Consider the following 21,308-nt stretch of genomic DNA (forward strand, 5'->3'; position numbering starts at 1 on the left):
CACCTACATTCTTACTCATTGCCAAGGAAGATATACTAGATAAATTATTAAAAGAAAGTTCAGGGGATTTTGTGGTCAATTTACATACAATATGTGATATTACAGGACAATGAGGGATCTTCCATTCTATACTTTTCTCCTCAGATCTACAGAGATCAATTATTTCAACAAGTCTTCCCAAATACAGCCTTTGTTCAGCTAAAAAAAAGCAGACAGTGAGATTGAGACCATCATAAACTACCAGTATCAGTACTATTACTTGTCCTAAAACACCAGTCACAACAGTATGAAAGCCAGATGCATTCTCCTCAAATAGCCAGTTACGGGACATTCTCAGAAAAAAAAAAAGAAAATAGCATTTTATACTGCAGTTGAATAGCTGATTTCACTTTAATACAAAAGGTAGAAAGGTGATAATTTCAGTGCTTTAAAGCAGTTTCATGATTAAGTCATAAAATTAATCCTGGAAAATGAAGTCCCAGAGCATGCCTGTGTTCCCTTAGTGGAGGGATACGCAGCAGCTGTATTAGTAATTTATCACGATTATCAGCTTACTGGTGGGATGTACATTTCCATTTCTGATATAAGCAATTTTTACGCATTATGCAGCAGTGAAGATGTCTTCCTCCAAGCCAAGATGTGCCGTGTGCTCTGTCCTTCTCATAGGGAAGGATAAATCTGGCATATTTAACATTTGGATTTGGATGCTGACCCTGACAATAACTCTGCCCAGGTCTGCTGGTGAAGATGTGGACAGAATGGCATAACCAACATACTGGCTCTATTATAACAGATCCACCAGAAAAATTTTGTAGGGAAAAGAAAAAATCCTTTGAAGGTTATTGCTAATGCTTTCCTTTGCTCCCGTTAAGCACGCTGCTGTTTTTGATTTCCTGACAGAAATGCCAGCATAGTTATCTGTATTCCAGCTGCTCATGCAAGTTACCTTAAAGAAGTTGCTCTATCCAAATAAGAAACAAGGACTTAGGCAGACTTAAGCATAAAAGACAACATCTGTAAGAACTAAGTGCTAACTTTGCACCGCAACCTCTACAAGGTCACCTTCTGATTACAGAAATAACTAAAACCAATGAACTATCACAAAAGGAAGTGATTCCTTCTGTACATGGTTTTTATTATTTACATAATACAATATAGCATAGATGTTGGGTAGCAGAATTATGTGCAATACATAAATATGAACTATCTGTACATGTTTGCTTATCTAATAACTCAGAAGAACAAAGTTAGAAGCAAAACCATGATGTTTTTAATAGGAAAACTGACTGAACACTGCAATAAAAATCAGAAGTTCAGTAGTGCCTTGTGTACATAACTATTTACAGATGAGAACAGGTATTACCACAACACTAGTCTAAATTGTACTTGTTTATATAAAACCCACAAGTTTCATACACCACAAAAACCCCTTCCATTATAACACAGAAGTGATATTATCAGACAAGCATCAGTGAAGTATACTGCCTTTTCTAGTTGTTATTGTACAATGCTGTAGATAATGCAGCCCATGCAATACACCCAAGAACACTACAGTCCCACACTCAAGTACAATTAAATATGATAAAAGCAGCCCTCCAAGAGTGGTTCCAGCTACCACTTAAGTCTACAGCAGCCATGTTGTATATGGTTTTCCATGCAGACCTGTGCAACTGTTACATTTAAAACTAGAAAAAATTAACTCCTAATACTCTTTTGAACTCAGAACACACAGAACATAAGTATTGTATGAAAACTGCTCTAATACTTCAGCAGCTTGCTCAGACACATGTTGCTTGACAGAACTGCTGTGGTATGCTTAAAAACATATGTAACTTTTTTCTGTAAGCCAATCTTACAATATTGTGCTACACAACATTTTTAGCTATGCAAGGAAAAGCAGACAACTTCGGCAGGCCAGTTCATAAGTTCCTATCAGGACAGTTCCTTTGGGAACCTATTTTCATTACCCTAAAGTTAATGTCATCTTTTCCAAAAGAGTTTTCACATGTATCTGATTTTTTCCATTTTTCTCACTGCAACTGATAACTGACTTTCTTGATTTTGGCTCTAACATGCACCTTACTAGGATGTTGGACTCCTCTACATAGCTTACATTCTGCTGGAAAACAATGGAGCATGGAAACTAAAATTCAAATGAGATTTTAAATTACAGAAGTAGACTGCCAACCTTTTTGATGTATCCTTCTCCAAAACAGGCATATAACATTAGCAAAAGATTATAGACCTGAAACACATCTCAAAAGGCAGACCTGCTGCAAATCTGCAGATAGCATATGTCTGTTTGGCACATGTGAACGAGAGAGTTTGTCCTCTGTGCTGTGTATTCCTGTGCAGGTTTCTGATCATCCAATTATACTCTGGTGAGGGCATACGTATTTTCAAGGGCTGTATCTATCCAATTCTGCCTGTAACAAACATCCAAACATTCTGAAATATCATTAAGACAGACAAGACTGAAAGTAAAGCTTTGGAGAACAAAGGAAAATGGCCATGCACCTGCTCTTTTGTGTTTTCCTAGGATATATTTAAACAAAGTCAGTCAGTCTTTTTGCAAGCAGGTTAATTTATATTCTCTGGATTTTTTCAGCCACAACAACTGGATTCTCTTTCCTGATTTTTGCTGCAGCTTCTGCTTTGTAATCATACGGGCAGTTATGCTTGTCAGAATAACGGTGAAGTCCACAAAATAAGTTTCCACATCGGCAGTCAAATCCTGTTCACAGAAAAAGAAACAAAATCACTAGGAAGCTTCATGTCTAATGAAGTTGTAAATTAAGGGCTTAGTCACTACAAAGGGGATATGTTTGTCTACTCTTACAGGCAGAGCAAGAAAAATGTACTAAGTTGCTTGGATTCTGAAGAAGCAAGTAAGTTTAATGGTACAGATATTTCATCAAGTTTAATTTAACAAGAGGCAACTAATGATATAGATCTGTTCAAAATTACAAAGTGTTCTCATACCTGTAAGGCCAACCTTCTTCCTGCACATGAAACATCTGTTCTTCTTTGGTTTGGGCAGTTCAGGAGCTCTCTCTTCATTCTGTGATGTGCTAGGCTGAGAAACTGATGGGCTTGGTTGAGTAACAACTGTTAAAGCAAGCAAAAGAAATAAAGGTTTTCTTTTCTTGACTTCACTAGCTATATAGTTGTATACATGCATTTCTTAAGGATTGATTCCCCCTAAGACCCCAGTGTTTGCTGTCTAAAGTACTACATAGACTCATCTACAAAAGTATAAAATCGGGAATAAGGATTTTTAGGTACTCTACCTTGCCTTTTGTCTCTACATAAGACAATCAGATTTTCCCCACAGTTCCACCAGCCAGAAAATAAAGCACTTGTTACACCTGTACAGGTGTATACTTAAGGGCTTGGAAAGCACTCCAGAAGTTCCATGGACCCATCCAATATTTCAAAAATCATATGATCAAGTAATATTTAAACAGTAACAAGACTGTCACAGCTAAAGTTGCTGAACAGTGGGAATACATGTAGAGAATATAACTAATAGGAACATATTTTAGAAACAAATGAAATTCAGTCATGTGCTACTATCATAGTACTGGATTACTCTACCACTACATTTGTCAAGTCAGATGCCTAAAACAGTTCAGAAGACAGCAAGCTAGCAAGCACACAGTTCAAAAGAGCCCTCATGTTTTCGACACTTCCAGTAATTTGAAGTAATTTATATTGAATATCTGTATTTTTATACTGTATTCAGCTTTAGAGTTCAAACAGGTATAGTCAAAATGAGTCATTTTTCTATTGCGTCTGTCATGAACACTTTCAGACAAACCTGAGTCACCTTTTACTTAAGTTCTCTGAAGGAGAAAAATTTGTCCTTTTGTGAACTTTTGTGAATCTGGTAATTTTGTTTAAAAAAGTTTTTTTGTTTTCAATCAAACTTTTTTTGAATATCCTCTTTATATCCCAGCTGGAACAGAGAAGAGCTGAGACATGTATTTGTACACAACTAACACCTACTCCTGGTACAGCTTTCTTGAACACTCCCAGTTTATGATTACATTTATTGTTCTAAAACAGAACAAACTACAAAATGCATTCCAGAATAAATGGAGTATATAAGCTTTAAGGACCTACTTGTAATCAATTTCAAGACCACAAATAGGATTTGTTAGCTGAGATTCTTTTGAATCAGTAAGTGCTGTATCACATGAAAAGTGGATTTTTTTTTCCAGACATGAAGAAAACAGTTATGTTGACTGTTTTTCTATCTTTACTCTTCATACTTGTTTAAAATGGCGTTTGCATTACCATGTTCAAGGTTCTAAAACCATGTTCTAAAAAACAGCTCATGATTACCATTAACACACAGAAAGTCTCACAATTCACCATATGATAAGAGTCCCGAGTGAAGACTTCAAAATCTAAAACAAGATTTAAAAGTGACAAGCTGTCAGAGGTAACAAGGAGCCTTCAGTGCTCATCACCAAAAAATTTCATGCAGTAAAACAATGCTTGTCAATATTTTTGCATACATTACAGCAACAGTCCTAATGAAGAACTAAGGCCATTTACTACCTTTATTTTTTGTCACCTTGCACTCATCTTCTTCTAAAAATGTTCAGTGTCAGTTCTATTTTGCCAAGTCTGAGGGATAAAGAAAACTATTACAGTACTAACACTACAATCACTACTGCTATTGGTACTTCTTGAAGTAATTGCTGCTGCTGCTTTTGGGTTTTTTGATAATTTTTCTGGATGATTAATATTTTCTAGATGAACAGATATGATCCTCTGAACTTGTCTTTAAATCCCAAGGAAGCGGTATTCAGTATCAGTTATCTATTTGAGAGCCTGTGACCAAAAAAACAGGTTAAAGTGGTATCACAAATAGCATAAATCCATTGGATACTGTGCACCTTTGCTACCAGCCATCAGCTATGACTTTAAGAAAGACCAAACACCTCCCCAAAACTACGGTCAAACTCCTTTTAGATTTGTTATATTTCTAATCTGTTTAAAAATTGAATGTTAATCATAAGCCACAGCAGATGAAAGAGAGGAACGAGAAATGCTTACACATTTTGCAATTTGGTATATAGCTAGCCAGGGGCACACTTCATCTGCATCAGAACCAACTTATAAATACAAGCACTGGGAGCATGCGTGCCTTTTCAATCAGATGCAAAAGAAAATGCAGAAGGGGCAAATCAACAGTGTCACAACATGCACTAAGAGAAAATGAAAACAAGAAGAGGAGCAACCTTTACCATGCCTAACATGTCAACAAGGAAGCAAAGTAGAAACCACAACTTCCCAGGAATCACCAAGACAAAGATATAGCTTAGTAGATCACTAGGCAAAACAAAGACACTGAGAACAAATCCATCTAAGGGAAAAAACCACAAGAATACTTCCTACTTTGTATGAAGAAACTGTGACAACTGAAAGCCCTGAAACTGGAGAAGTGATGAAAGTGATCCTAATAAACTGTAGCAGCACATTTCCTGAAAGGGCTGCTGAACAGGATCCTTCCCCCGGAAACTAAATCATGTTCCAAGAAGGAAAAGCAGTACTCAACATGCAGCAATGGGGAAGACAAGATAAAGGACTCTCCTATTCTTTTATGGCAGCAGAGTTAAGTCTGATGATGAGTATTTATCACATTAAACCCTCTTAAATGTGCTTGTGAGTAATGACTAGGACAGAGGCAAAGCTGCCTACACTGCCCCCTCCTTAAAGCACAGAACAAAAATCGTTTTCACCAACCTGTGGCTCAGATGAAAAATACTGTGAACTGTAGTTGTTCTGCCATGATAAGAGGAGCCAGTATAAATGCATCAGATACATCCTAACAATTTCTTATCACAAAAGGTTTCCTTTAGCACAGAAGCCAAATCCAACTGGGTGAGTACAACTCCAGTGCTCAATGCACTGCATTAATTTTATACCAGAAATCAGTGTTAATCATCAGGTAAAGTGCTCTAAATGATTGCTGTCTGATCACCAGAGTGAATAACTGAAAAAATGCTGAAAGTTGGAAAATAGTAGTTACTGACACCTGCAGACCTGCTTCCTCAGTAACAGCATTTTGATGAAGCAAACCCCTCATCACTAAAACAGGTTTTCACTTTAACAGTGCTCCTGCTGGCATGTACCCCTCTCCATTACCTTGGTCTTTTCCCTTCCCAACCTTTAGCTCAAGAGGTTACCTTTTATTTTACTTGATCAGGTTTACTTTACTTGAATTTTACCAGACCAGTTCTCCTATGACAAGGCCAAAAAACTTAGGAGCAACAGATTTTCAGAACTGGGCAGGCCTTTATGAACTATTATTTTGGTCTGAAATTATTACCCATAGATACTGTAAGATGTATTACCATCATACACAAGGAAGACTATCACCCATCTGCTAGGATAATAAAGACATACATATTCCTAGTATTGGAGAGGTGCCTGAAAAAAACCCATATAAATACATACATCGCATCATGAATTTTGGAAAATTTCCTTCACATGTAGACTGAAGATAAGATGCATCTTTACCAAAGGCATGTGGGAACAGCAAGTCTACTGATGAGAGAAGTTAGCCACATGCCACAGCATGACAGCTACTCAACCAATATGCAGAAAGGTCCTAGAAACTGGAGAACAAAGCTCTTCTCAGACCCCAAAGTATTAAGCCACAGTAACTACATGGGACTGCCACTCAAAATTAAAAACCACCCCAAAACGAGGATTTTCAAAGCTGACAATAGTTTTCCTCATCTAAACCAGTATGGCTGCTGAAAAAGAGCATGCCTACCCTAGGTATTTTCCCACTGAGATTTCACACTGGAAAGAAATTAATACAATGCTTCAGTTGAACAAAATCTTATGAAAATAAAGCAGTATTTATTTTTAAACCTCTCCATATCAAAAGCAACAAGAAAGGTCTAGCAAAGTAACACCGAAGTTTTTAGAAGCTTCTCTGACTAAAAATTTAACCAAAGTAAGATCCCAACAGCTTCAACATCATGACTTTGAAGGCACTAGTAAGTGGTAGCAAGTAGAGCAAAGTCATAAAAGCATAGAAAAAACAAATTGATTTTGACTTGATGCAGCTAACCCCAACATTCAACGTGGAAGAACTGGAAAAATTAAAAGAGAGAAAAAAATGTAAAGTGAAAAGTAATCAGAAAGAACTCAGACTGCACTTCTGCTGTACCAGAGCAGAAAGCTATGCCAGAGATTTTGCAGTCCTTATATTGTATATTAACACAGTAGACATGTAAATAAAATTTTAGTCTGAAAAGATGGACAGTATTTTTATTTATGCTTTATCAAGATTTCTGAGTGTAAATACTTTGTTCTTCAAACTACAATTGCTATGCCAACCCAGGTGCCCATGATGAAAGGCTGCAGAAAAAACTTCCATAATTTTTAATTTCATGCCAAAGAAAGGGAATAGAAGTGTTCTGCATTTTTACTGCTACATTAATAAAATGTAAAGATACCCCAGTTTCAGCATCACACTGAAATATGGTTTAATTTGGTCACTATGAAGACTTGGATGGCTGTGGTGTATTGCTGTTAAGATAATAATAGCATCCTATCACCAACAAGCACAGGAGCAACAGTTGGGTCCCCAGTATTATTTTCCAAGGCGGACAGTGTCAGGGCTTAGAAGAGACTACTGGTTTCATTTCAGAATTGTTTCAGTCAGAAGCATCCACTGAAACCACAGCAAACATGGGAAACATGAAGATGAGCTCAATGTTTTCCACACAAGACCCAGTTTTTAGAGCAATTTTACCAACAGCCACAAAGGAACTGTCTACAGATAGCAACACTGTTAGAATACTATAGCCATGCGTGAAAACAAATCAGAACTAACAAGGCACTCATTACAACAAGATCTAAGGAATACCATGCAGTTACCATTTTGAGCCTACCTTATTTCATAAGCTAGCTGTCTACTCTGTATCTTACTCACAATACTACCTGCAACCCACTGTACACATCACAGATAGAACACACTGGTTCTATCTACAATACAAATGATGATAACCCCTAACAGGGTCTCAACCTGAATGTAGGACAGCTGTAAAATAACTCTATATTGGTAGAAAGCCAAGAGACAAGCGACAAGCGAGCCAACCACCACTGCCTGCTATCTTCTGAACCTGAGATTTGGGAACAGAAATGTAATCTACAATATGTATGGAATTATAAAGTGAATAGTATTTGCGTATTTTTTAAATATGCAGTTTACACAGGATGACAGCTCAATTTCTGGTTTACTTTCCTTATAAGCAGGGCTACTCTGCAACTGTGGCTCCACAAAATGATAGTTAATCACATTAGTCCCTGGAACAGGGCTACTACCGGGTTCAAAAAACCCCCGGGAAACAAAAAAATAACCCCGAGCTTCTGATACACATGCTGATACTAATTACATCTGGAAACATTGACTGACCTGACCAGAAGCTCATCATTCAGTAAGGTGATGACATTAAAAAAAGTACAACAAAATGTTAAAAATATGCTCTAACTTGAAACAATATGATTGTTTAAGCATACTTGCTTTCAAACCAGTTTATTTTTCATGGTTATTATAACTCAATTTTCTTTCTTCTACAGATCTTTTATTTCCATTTAAATACCTGCTTAAAAAAAAAAAACAAGCTACCACATGTCTTGAGGAAGGTCTCTGCTATGCCTCATCAATTTAGTAGATATGTTGCTCTTATAGCTTAACACAAGGAAAGGAAATAAATTTGGTAGGTTTTGCACTTAATTCCTGCAACTCAGCATGGTAAAAAAAGCAACTATAAATCATATTTCTAGAATGCTTTGGGTATAATCTGACTTCGGTCAAGACTGTATTAGAATTCAAACCATAAGAAGTGTAAAAGTTCACCAAAATTCTATAGAAAGTATTTTGTAAATAGTGCTCACTTACGAAAATTCAGTTTGGACATAAAGGCCTTCAGATGTCTCTGATTTATGAGCAGTTCAGACACAACTGCACTGAACACATGCCACTGTTCAATTACTGCTGAACTAAGAAACTAAGTTATAAGAAAACATAGCACATTAGACATGTGAATTACAACCAACTAGGCCAGTTACATCCAACATGCCTTTCTTCCTTCAAATCTTAAAATGCAATTAATTGTCTTGGCACTGAATTTGTTCTGAATAAGAATACAGGTTGCAACCTCAACCTGTGTGAAGGAAAAAACAACAACAATCAAGAAAAATAGATCTATTAAGCTTCATTGTTCTCAACTTCACCATCTTTGCAAGTCAGTTGCTTCAACTCCAACATCAAGCAACTATAATTTTATGCTACAGACTGCTAAAAAGATAGATCGGTTGACCAGATGTAATTCTATTTTTAACTTTCTGTTTTGTAACGGAAATATCCCAAGTTTCATTCGCCCATGACAATCTGGCAGAAGGGAATCTTACATCATACTGTTGACATTAAAAGAAGAGCAAGCTACTTTGCTTGAAGGCTACATCGTTTGTTTGTGATCTGTTACTCTCCTATAGATTGTTATGAAATTCAGTTACTAGGGTCAAACTGCACTTACAACTAGACTGTGTTTACATTTGCAATTCCCTGACTGTGGGCTTAACTTAAGAGAATTACACCTCACAAAGTATTACCTTCATTATGAGGTGATTGAATTATTTACCATTGTTTCAGTTCCTCCTTAAGAGGAGAGACCAAAAGACATTGGATGCTGCTGGAAAAAGCTGGAAAGAAAAATGCAACTAGTCCAGACACAACAGTGATTTTTATAAAAGGTTTAGGCCAGTTTCTCTTGCCACTGAATACAGGCAACAGTGTATTTTAGATGTCCAACAAACCCTAAGAATAGTATGTAAGGACACTATCTTATGCTGTCTACAATCTGTGCCAAACATAACACTTAAAAAGAAACTTGGGCATTACAGCATCTATGGCTGTCTCACGAACTTACAGGTATGTACTCAGAAAGGCAGTTATGATCCACAAGTTTTTTCCAGACACAGTAAGTTCTCTCGTAGTTTTTCTAGCCATCTCTACGCAAACTTGTGACAGCCTTTACTAGTTTGAATCTGTGAGATTATTTACAATATGTAGGTATCTTGAGAGGCTTTTGGATTTTCTTCCCCTATTCCAATCAGTACAGTGTTGTGTGACACTATTATAGAGTTGACCCACAGTACCAGAAAACCAGGTAGTATGTCAACAATAACTGAAGATTGTCCTTTCACCTGGCAAAATGACAAATTCTATTGGCAGTTCTAGTAAGGGTAAAGTCACCCATTACTTCACTGCTGCCACCATTTTATGTATTCCTCTTTCCTGCGTGACACATTTAATGTAGGAAATCATAACAAAGATGAGTTTATAAATATTGTAGTGAAGTCTAAATTACTTCTTAGTTACATACAGATAGCCTCTTCAGATGACAGGAAGTTAATACTTGCAAAAAATTGTCTGTACTTAATGAAAAACCCAATATATTCTATCATTGTACTTAAGTTCATGTCACAGGATCCTGACTTAGCATGACTTACTGCAAATGATAAAGTCGTCTGAACAAATACTGAGGAATTAAATATCAGGCATGAGAGCAGTCTCCGCTGGCAAAAATGTATCTAGATCAAAACCACTCTTAGAGTGGTGAGCAGCATCTGCTGCAATTTTCATCTGACTTAAAAACTTAAGAAAATTAAATTTTATCTTCAGCTTGAGTCAGACTTCCTACTAAACATCAGCTTTTAGCGTTTTAAGATATTCAGAACTGTTAATTTTAAAAAGTGTTGATATGTATAAGTATGGAACAAGTGTGTTAAGATACACATTTGCTCAAATTTATATGAATTCAATCACTCACTAGTTTTAAATAAGAAGCTGTCCCCTCTCTGCCTTCCCTCCAAGAGTTTACACTTTAACTACCAGAGCTACAACCTTCCAGTACAAGAGTAAAACTTAAATTGGCAGTTCACACCCAGCAAATAAGACTGAAAGTATCCTAGAACTGCAAAGCAATGCTTTCGTTAAACAGTTTTTCTTAGTATTTTTAAACTCCGTTATTCCCTTCACCCCAGTCTCACTCTTCTGTAGAATGGAGTTTCTTAAGAACTCCATTCTTCAAATGCAACAAGCCATTTTGACTGTCTTGAGTCAGCAGGAATTGTACTGCCAGGTAATACACAGAAATCCCAACCTTTTACTTAGAAATTAATCACTTCACCCAAATGGAATTTTAGAGTGCTTTACTTTCAAAAAAGTTTGGGAGCCAAAACCACCCTCACGGCTGTCAGGCTTTTTTACTATCTTTATTGTGGCACTAGTCCCATTTTCTCCATTCTGCTAAGAGAGTACTCGAAGAGCATCCTTAACAAAGACCTTAACAGTTCCTCAAGACCATCACACCACAACAGGAGACACCTACTTAGAAAGTAAACAAACCATCAGCTTCTGTTAAGTCCCCAGTTGTACCCAGCTGTTAACTCTGCAAACATACCTGGCTCAGTCTCTGTTTTCAGTGTTACTTTTTCCTCTCTTGAAATGCTCATTTCTGTCATTTGCTGTGTTACAGGCAAAGCGGCAACAGGCACATTTCTGTTTAAGTACAGTGAAACATGTTGTTTACATTAGTTTTGCATTCATAATAAAAGTTTAAACTGTCCAGACCCATTCATAAACTACCCGTTCAATTACTATCCTCAAAACACATGGTTTATTTTAGTTTCCTTAGAAGAAAATGGGTAAACCTGTGGCTTACTCTCCAGATAAATCAAATACATCAAACACCAAATATTTTAATCAGTTCTCATTTACACAGACTCATAAAGCACTGTGAGGTAGACTGTCCCTTTTTCCTCTGCAGAAACTCACTGCAATAGGGCAGGACTGCTGCAGGCCTTCCACTTGCTGCACACTCACAGCTCATTCGAACCTCAAAGTAATACCTTTATCTTACCTTGATTTTTCAGATGTGCTGCCAGCAGCACCTTCACAGTTGTTTAAGTTAGTGTCTGCTCTCTGTACAGATGCAGAGTCTGAGGTAGGACTGTTTGAACCACTGGCTGTTCCTATGTAACAAGAATTTGACAAGTTAATTATGAAAAATTTGTAGAATACGTTAGCCAAACAGTCTTGTATACAGCTATGAACCGTCTGCATACAATTTTCACTGCTTCTGCATACAACTTCTTACTTAAAAGACAGGCTAAATATATTGTTATCAAAATACAGACATAGTATAAGAATATGCTAACAGAGACGGAAAGCAAGCTATGGTTGAATGCCAAATGGACCAGAACATAGACACAGAATTTTTATCTTTCATCTTTACTGTGATTTAAAGTAGTATTCTCTTTGATGTTCATTGTTTTAATAGAGTTTTCAGAAGTTCTCCTGAAAAAATGTTCTGGGATTCCTTGTCACCTTCTATGTTTTAGTTTAAAAGTATTAAAAAAAACCCCAAAGCCCCACACCCTTACCCATTGGGCTGATTCTATCGCTATTCTGCTGTCGCTGAAGATGCTCTTTGTAGCAAACTGAACACATCCCATTTGTCCTAGGATTTCCATAAAATCCACATCCTGTACTACAGAGCATGGGCCCTGGGGTCTGGTTTGTCTCCTGAGTCATCTTGATGCTGTAAATAAAACCAAGAACTGCATTAGGAGCTGGCATTTCACCAAAATCAATTATGGGGTTATAGAATTAAAGTATGTCTGCTCACCCTACACCCCTCACCCCCACCCTGAAAGTGGTATCAGCATTCTTAAAGAGGGTTATATGTATGATAATATACCATTCAGTACTGCAACGGTATTGCTAAGTAATGTTATGAACCTTTAAGAGAAGCAAAAGTGTCATCATAGTAATACTGAGAAATAATGTACTTGTTGGGCACAAAGCTGCACAATGGCAGGTTATGACCAAATTCAATTTGACAGCCAAAAAGCCCTTTATTATCAACCTCTGAGCACTAACAGGGATACGCAGAAAAAGCAAGACCAAGTTCATGTCTACTAAACAGTTTTGGCAAATAACATAGATTATTTTTTCCCCCAACTCCAGCAGAAGAGCCCCACTTTATCAGTAATGTTGATCTCACATAATTTTGATGCTAATCCCACTATTAACAGTTCCTACTCTCACATTTGTCAAAAAACCCAATAAAAATCCCTGAAGTATTGGCAGCAGCCATTTAAAGTCTGTAGTCCTATCTTTAGAAGGAATTTCCAAAACAACACTGTGAATACTCCTTAAACTGTGTATGAAACCCAATACTAAGTACTAACTGGCAAGAACATGTGTACAATGGGCAATTCAACCAAGAACCCAAAAAGCATTTCTGAAATAAGTTTAAACTAAGCCTTACTCTTCCAAGAGAAATTAAATTTACAAATGTTGAATATGTTCTATTACACAGCCTACGCATTTAAAAAAAAAAAAAAAAGAAGCCAGTTAGATCCTTAATAAAGTTATAGCAAGGCTTCTGAGCCTCCTGAAGGCAGACAATGGTAACTCTGCCAGGAACTGCCGAGGTTAGGAATAAAAATACTTCACCTTCGCTGCTGGTTAACCTCTGAAAAGCAAGGTTAGTAGAAAAACTGAACAGCAACGAAATCCTTGATTCCCAAGGGCAATAAAATCGGAACACAGTAATCAAGCAATCTGCTACAAATTGAGGACACGTAAGAATATGGCACTTGTCCTCCCAAATTTAAATTTAGCAGAAGCGCTATACATGGCACCTGAAGACATTTTAGTGTAATTTCTAGATTGCTCTCTTCCTATTCAGGAACAGTCACAGTAAGAGATACTTGATGCTAATGCTTGTGAGAAGTTGAAAACACCTAAAGTATATTGATTACTGTGTATAGAGAAGTGCTTCTATATAAGTATTATTCTTCTTATTTTCTTAAATCATGAAATCTCACACTACAAAAGCAGAAAAACTTATGTTAGACTAGTATGACAACCGTAACTAACAGCTGCCTTTGTCTAGTTAGTTTCTGGGATCAAAAGTAAACCAAGAGTATGAGAAAGTAAACAAGAAAAATTAATCTGCTTGCCTGCTGGTGGGCATGGGACCTCATTTTCAAGGTAAAAATAACTATTATTTATGCCTTTATAATACCTTCCAGGCATAAACAGTTTCCTTTCAGGACTACAAAATAGCTTCACACTCACACTCATGCAGTTTTACAGCCATTACACACGAGTCAAGGGAGTCAGAAAAAAACACGACGCACTTAGAGAAATCTAAAAATCCCATCGTCTATACCGTAGGCCTATGTCTATATAATACAAGGAAAGCCCGTACTTCTGCTCTTTTATTAAGCAGGTAAACTCAAACTGCTACCAAACACACTGCCACCACCAACCTCGGCTGACTTGCTCCACTTCCAAACTAGCATGCTCGCGAACATGTTTCACCACTTACTAAATCGAGCTTTAGGTGCTAATGCTGCTATTAACCTACTACAAAACAGAGTCTCCGCAGCTCCTTTGTCAGCACATCCTTCCACTACTTGGGATGCACGCCCCTAACTGGAAGGTCAACCCCGACGCTTAAGCCGCGTTTCTCCGCACTGTGGGAGTGCCGCGGCTGTGCCCTGTGTTTCCCCTTAAGCCGCCCGCAGGCAGCCCGCCGCCGTGCGCTCACCCCGGCTGACCCCGCTCCCGCCGCTTTGCCCTTCGACGGGCGCACCGGCCGGCCGCTCCGCTCCGCCCTCCTCCGCCAGCCGCGTCCCGCTCCGCCGGCGGGGCGGCGGCCCGGGTCACGTGGGCAGCGCCGGCGCTTCCGCCTGTCAGACGGCTGCGACGCGAGGGGCGCGGGCGCCCCGCCGCCCCCGGGTCCCGTCTGCACCGCCGGCGGGCTGCTGACTCCTGCGCCGCCCGCCCGCGAAATCCGGACGCCCTTTCCTTCCAGTGGGGAGTGCGGATGCTGAAATGCAACCCAGAAAATGCGGCATCACCAGCCCGTCATCTCCAACAGCCATTTTCGCTGCCAGCTCATACGGAGGACGGCTGGGTGCGATCAAGGCCTAGCGGGCGGCCACCGTTTCACAAATGCACCCTACAACCTTGGGGGTGGGTGGTTAAACTCAGCTATGCCTATCTGGGGGGAGGAAAATAGAATAAAAAGAGGTCTCGTTCTACCACCAACAGGAGCAGGTCTTAACCTCAGCGATGCTTAGCCCTGGGAGCTCCGGACACGAAACGGAGCCCTTTTATTCAGCATGTGAACTCCAACAGCAATTCACACCGCTCGCCCTCGCCGTTACCAGCGAATCCCGGAGGGGACCGTAAAATCCCGGTCACTACCCCGGCCTCTCACCGAAGCCGCCCTTCCACCCCCGAGGCGACGGCTGGGCCACCCATGCCGGCAGCGCGGGCACAGCCCGGGTCCCTACCGCAGGCCCCGCCGCCCCATCCCGCATTCTAGCGTAACGACGGAAATAAAGACCCCAACGTGCACTGATATCAACTATAAAACCCGAGAACTGCGTCAACGATGGGCTTGCTGACCTAAATACTTATCTCAACATCCTCCCTTCGAAGAGGGGCCACAATTAAGCAAGAGAAACACAAGACAAAGAGGGGTTCACCGAGGCAGCTCAGAGCACTCGCCCCTACACGGCCGCGCTCGGGGGAAGCGGGGCGGAGACGGCGGACCGACACCGGGCGCTTCCCGAGGAGGGTGAAGCCCGGCTGGGTGAGTCAGACAAAGGGGGAGCCGCTGCCAAGCGCCCGCAGCGCGGTACGGCTTAACTGCACCCCCCCGCCGAGGACACCAGAACACAAAAGCCCCGGAGGCTGCCGGGCTGGGGAACAGCGACGGCGAGCGGGGGTGCCCCAGCCGGGGGTGCGGGGCCGGGCCGCCCCTCGCAAACCCCTGAGTCACGCCCGGCCCGGCCGCCCCCAGGCCCCGCGCCGCTGCCGGCCCCCACGGGCCCGCCGCCGCCGGACAAGGAAACCTTATTGTCTCGCCGTGGGCGCTGCCCCGCACCGGCCCGGGCCGCGGCCTGCCCCCGGGCCGGACGAGAGGAGGCCGCCGAGAGATGCGGAAGGGGCGGCCGCGTGGAGCCCCTGACAGCCCCTCGCCGCCGTGAGGGCCCCGGGAAGCCGAGCGCAGCCCGCCGCCCCTCACGTACCTGTTCCCGGCGGGGGCAAGAAACCCCGCGGCGGGTCTCAGCGGAGGCGCCGCGGGTGGCTCCGGGCGACTGCAGGGAGAACGCAGGACGGGGGTGCGGAGCTGGCAGTGCCGCCGCCGCTTCCCTCCTTTGTTCCCGCAGCGGCGGCGGCGGCGGCCGCGTCGACAGCGACGGCCGGGCAGACAACGGTGGCGGCGCGAGTCAAGACGCACCGTGAGCAGGGGGCGGGCGGCGGGAAGGCGCAGCGGGGAGGGCGAAGAGGAAGACGAGGAGGAGGAGGAGGGAGCTGTGCCCGCCCTCCGCTCCGCCTCCGCCTCCTCCCCGCCGCCGCGGGCCGTCGGGGCATGCGCGGCTGCCGCGCAGGGAGAGTGAGGCGAGGCGGGGTCGGGGAAAGTCTCGGCGAGCCTGGCCGCGTTGCAGTTCGTTGCCGCTGCCGTTGCCGGTCGCGGGGCAGGGCAGGGCAGGACGCCGTCACGCAGCTACATCTGCCCCGGTAGGGAGGAAGGAGCCGTGTGCGGAGCGGCCGCCCCGCCCTGCCGGGGACGCGGCCGGCGCGGTGGAGACGGGGCGGCCGGGCGGAAGAGCGGCCGCTCACCGGTAGCTTTCCAGGTCCGCCCCGGGATCCGTACGGAGTGCCTCAGCGCCGGCCGCCGAACGTGATCGCGATGAGAGCCCTGGCTGGGTGCCTTGGCTCTTGTCGGCTTACAATCTCTTAGGCGTAAGGCGATGCTAAGGCAAGGCGATGTACGTAATGCGATGTACGGCAAATATATGCCGGGAAACTTCTCTAGGGTCTGTCAGGCCCCACGAGTGGGCTGTGGTGACAGAGGTGCCTCGGAGGCAGGGATGACTGCCTGCTGGGTGATGGTTTCTTTCGGCTAGATGTCAGTGCTGAGAAGTTAGTCCTGCTTGTTGCGAGCTGAGCGATTTAAAAATCTTGATTTTTGCGTGTTTGTAAATGTACTCGGCCAAGAGCGGAATAAGCTCTGTGCTATGCAAAGGTGTCGTCTTGAAACACGTATGTTTCAGGCTACTGTGTAGGGTTGTGGCCGCTGTCCAGCAGACCCATTCCCCCTCGTGCCCTGGCTGCCCTAGGGGTTTGCCACATTTCTCAGAGGGCCACGTATCTTCTAACTGAACGCTTATGTTGTGCGGGCTTGCTACTAGCTACTGTCTGTCACCATGTAGAGGCACAGGGAGGACCTGAAGACCAGACCTTGATCTGCATTCAGGTTTGCAAATTTGTGAATCGTTGAACCTGCAGATTAAATATTTCTGTTCTTCTGCATGCCCAAACTGTGTTTTGAAGATGGTACAGGTACAATAAATAGACTTCATGTCTACTGGATGTTGATGAAGCTGTTAAACTCAGAGGATGTGGCACTGATCTAGGTGGGTAAGACAGAAGGAATGGTTGAGTTGTATTGGAGAGGAAATTAGAAGGTCTTGAAAGCCTGGGCAGCATGGGAAGAGAAATAGATCGAAGGAGAATAAAACTTGTCATTTTAGACTTTTTTCTCACTCCAAGAGCAGCACAGGGCACCTGGTGGCTTCAAAACACTGTTGGTAGTTATGATTATTACTTGCTTTGGCATAGTAAACTATGGGCAATATTTTTTTTTTAAGGCAGTGTTCCTGGGAAGTGGAAAATAAATGGCTTCATACAAGCATAATACATTTTTCTCAAGGATAGAACATCTCCAGCTGTAAAATCCAAGTTCCTTTATATAAGTGTTCTGAGTAATTCAACTTTTCTTCAACACAGTTTCTGCCATGTGATATTCTATGGCAACAGTATATTGGGGCATATATTTATGTTCCTCTAACCCAATTAATTGGAAGAAAAGAGATAGAATTGGAACATATGGCTCTATGGGAAAGACACCCCAGAAATCATTAGAAAGTATTGGTGTTTTTGTTGTGGTTTTTTTTTTTTTTTTTTTGTTTTGTTTTTTTTTGTTTTTTTACCTGATGTGTCTTTTAGAGTTTATCTTTTTCCTTGTTTGACAGAGAGGCGTCTCATGAGACCCAAAGACTTTGGGTAGGTGGACTTGCTCAGTGCTGCAGTATAGCCCACTCTACAGAAGTATGGGGCACTGCTGCAGAAGGCTGCTATTGTGCAGTGGAACAGCAGCTTCTATATAACCAATGTTTGGAGTAATGCTCCTGTTATCTGCAGTGTTTGAGCTGGTAGTTGCTACTTGGTAGTACAAAATATTTCAACTATTACAAGAAAACATTCAAGCATGGCTTCCTGATTTATGATGTAGGAGAGAAATCTTCTGAGATCGCTGCTCTCAAGACTCAGTGCTGAGAGTTGGATATCCTTATCACTTTGAAGGGAAAACTGAAAAAAGAAGTTGTGTATTATTTTTCCCTTGCAGAGACTTTATGACCAGAACCAAAATTGAGGTTGACAGTAAACCTCATGTGAAAATTCAGATTGGTCTACTAGTAGCCCTGGAGAGTGATTTTGGCCTCTTTTACAATGGCAGGGCTGAGGACAAAGAGCAGTTTCAGCTGAAAGCTATTAACTTTTCTGTCTTTTTCCAAGGTAAATCTCAAAAAGCAGAGTGATTGCTCAAGCGGTACATCAAAAGACAAAGTTTGTCTCAAAGATAAGGAACCCCAGAGGAACGCAAAATGTGTGGAATTCCCTACTGAGGTCCTTTGCCTAAGTGTTCTTCTCATAGTTTTTAACTTCCATATGTAAGCTGTCTTAGAAAGGCAGTATTTTTCCTGCAAGTGTCAGGCCTAGACACTAGGAGAGTGCACGAGTATGTAAGAGTATCACATTTTTTTTATGGCGTTCTGCAAACTGGGATGCCCTCCAGTTTCCCAAGCCACAGAAAAAATATCTCTGTGACCCTATGCATATTTACCAGAGATTTCTAACTTCAAGGCTTAGACTTCTGAGACCATTTGTTTGCTTTGAAGTCACTGGGACACGTTCCCACTACACAGTATCTTAAGGAAAATAGATGTCCCTTTAATTTTTTTTTTTCTATTTGACCTAAATTTACCTACAAGATCTAGGTGTCTTGTGAGATCAAGAGCAAAAATGCAGAAGCATTGCCCTAAAACAGAACTTTCAATTTAAAGTGCTGATTGTGAATTTCATTGCCAGTTGGGTCATCATAATCTTCTTCAGGGCAAACTCTCACATAATTTAAAAAAACCCAACAAAACAAACCAGAATAAAGAAGTAACCATGCATTTTACTTAATTCAATGCTAAAGAGCTAATTCTACCCCCTATTTTGGAGATTACCTTATCCTTTAAGAGCTCGATACCCTCAAGAATACTATGAGGTTCATGCAAGCTGCTTTGGAGACCTTTTCTAACTTGGCATGATAGGAATATGAGGAACCTGTAAAGGTAGACCACTCTTCAGCATTTTACCCAGAGAGCAAAAGGGTACCTGCATCCTTAGAAACCACAGCTTTAGAAAAAGCAGATGATTTTGGACCTTGTGTTTGTCCACTCAGTGGTATCATAGACAAGCTGTGCTTCTGAGGAAGCAGGCAACTTTGGTTATAGAGAGGGAATTTTAAGCAAGTCTTTTCAGGTAAGTCAATGAGTAAAGCAGAAACATATACCTTCCACTGGTTTACAGCTGTTGTTCCTGGTTGTATTTTGTGAATTGTTCAAGGGTGTAGGCACCTGGACCTTGGCAGGTGAGGGAGGCAGGAAATGCCTAGTTTGGAAATCTGAGGGTCACAGGTTATGGAGCAAGGTTCTGGGCACTCCTCTGAAAGAGCAAGCTTGCCCCCTGATGAAGAGCAGCTGCCCTCAGGAGAACATTGAGGTGAAATGTAGCATCTCTGAAAAGTTTTGGTGGAGATGTGTTGTTTTTGGAGATAGTTGCTGAGCAGTCTGACACAGAGGGGACAAGTGCCTAACTTTCCAGCAGATTCTCCTCCTGTAAAGTGTATTAGTCTACCTCATGATACATAATTCTGAGCTTTTACCTAAGGAGGGTAGTAAAAGGCTGCCAGTACTTTCTCCCCCCTACTTTTCTTTAGTAATGCTGACATTTGAGTGATGACACATACTCTAATGGTCTCATCTTCACTGTAGGCAGTAGAAGGAATGTAGAGAATGACTATAGTACAGGCTCTTTGGGGTCTTTTCTCTATTTGTGTACTACTTAACATATTGTGATCCTAGATACAGCTCCTGTTTCTAGGTACAACTAGATAATAATGGTAATTATTATTATTACCATGGAGGGTTTGAAAGAATGACTCATTATTTGCATGATTACAGAATAGGAAGGTCTGCTGGCAAATCTTTATATAACCTGTTTTCAAGGATGCATTTGTGAGTATCAATTTTAATGAACTTGCCTCATTCTATTTGAGAAAAGTTCTGCTTTAATTGCTTTTTATATGGGTTTACTGAAATTAAATTTAAGAACATACTTTTTGAATTAATGCACTGAGTACCTCAGCCTTTTCTGTGTCTGCTGTGACTAAGACATCCGCTCTATTCAGCAGCGGTTACATATTTTCTCTGTTTAGTTTTTTACTACTGATGTAATAGTGGAAACTCTTCTTGTTGCTCTTGATGTTCCTGGTTATGTTCTATCTCCAGCTGAGCTTTGGCTTCACTTGATACAGTCCCTGCATGCCTGGGCAGTGTTTCTCGAGTCTCCCTTTGTTGGCCGTCTCTGCTTGCATTCTCTGTATGCTGATTTTATTTTTTTTTTTTTTGCTGTGTTGGAGTTCTGTCATGGGTTTCCTGTTTTGCCAGGCTGGTTTCCTGATATGCTTACTTGGTTTTCTGCATGTAGAGGTGGGCCATTCTTGTGCTTGAGGATGCTCTTCTCAAAGGCCAACCAACCTTATTGGAATGCTTTTTCTTCAGAGCTGACTCCCATAGTATCCCAGCTGCCAGTTGCCTGGATGACCCGAAGTCTTCTCAGCTGAAGCATGGGCTCTGTGCTCTGCTACTGGCCTCCTCCCTCAACTCTCTCAGGAACTTGACTCTACTATTTCATGGTCAGTACAGCATCACCCACTGTCCATTGGCCCTGATTGACCCATCCAGTACCTGTGTAACAAGAAGTTATCCTTGAGAACCTCCAGGAATCGCTTGGATGGCTGGTGTCCCAATGCATTAAATTACTGAATGAGGATGGGGGTCTGTGACAC

At 41.6% G+C, this 21,308-nt stretch overlaps 1 protein-coding gene and 1 long non-coding RNA gene across 3 annotated transcripts in view; one reads left to right on the top strand and one right to left on the bottom strand.

Annotated features, from left to right (window-relative positions):
• Positions 1-1,247: 1,247 nt before the first annotated feature.
• Positions 1,248-16,834, bottom strand: ZFAND5 (zinc finger AN1-type containing 5). Of its 2 annotated transcripts, XM_074933060.1 has the most exons (6): positions 16,153-16,834; positions 12,481-12,638; positions 11,958-12,069; positions 11,499-11,596; positions 2,983-3,108; positions 1,248-2,734 (listed from the first exon to the last, which is right to left on the bottom strand). In XM_074933060.1, exons 2-6 carry the CDS (start codon positions 12,629-12,631, stop codon positions 2,586-2,588), a joined length of 636 nt encoding a protein of 211 aa, XP_074789161.1. In that variant the 5' UTR covers positions 12,632-12,638; positions 16,153-16,834; the 3' UTR covers positions 1,248-2,585. The 2 variants fall into 2 exon arrangements, with proteins under 2 accessions (XP_074789161.1, XP_074789159.1); XM_074933058.1 differs by lacking the exon at positions 16,153-16,834 and having other exon boundaries at positions 12,481-12,657.
• The window catches only part of LOC141973962 (uncharacterized), a 41,711-nt gene continuing 36,652 nt past the window's right edge, over positions 16,250-21,308 (top strand). The window contains exons 1-2 of the long non-coding RNA XR_012635636.1: positions 16,250-16,365; positions 21,022-21,155. This is a non-coding gene — a long non-coding RNA (uncharacterized LOC141973962). The remainder of the gene's footprint in view (positions 16,366-21,021; positions 21,156-21,308) is intronic.

This window comes from Athene noctua, chromosome Z (genome assembly GCF_965140245.1).
Source record: "Athene noctua chromosome Z, bAthNoc1.hap1.1, whole genome shotgun sequence".
Taxonomy (NCBI): Eukaryota; Metazoa; Chordata; class Aves; order Strigiformes; family Strigidae; genus Athene; species Athene noctua.

Coding starts and splice junctions, on each gene's coding strand:
- ZFAND5 (XM_074933060.1), bottom strand. CDS start 12,631: ATGACTCAGGAGACAAACCAGACCCCAGGGCCCATGCTCTGTAGTACA. Junction 11,597..11,957: donor AGCACATCTGAAAAATCAAG/GTAAGATAAAGG, acceptor GTACTTAAACAG/AAATGTGCCTGTTGCCGCTT. Junction 2,735..2,982: donor GAAGAAGGTTGGCCTTACAG/GTATGAGAACAC, acceptor TTCTGTGAACAG/GATTTGACTGCCGATGTGGA.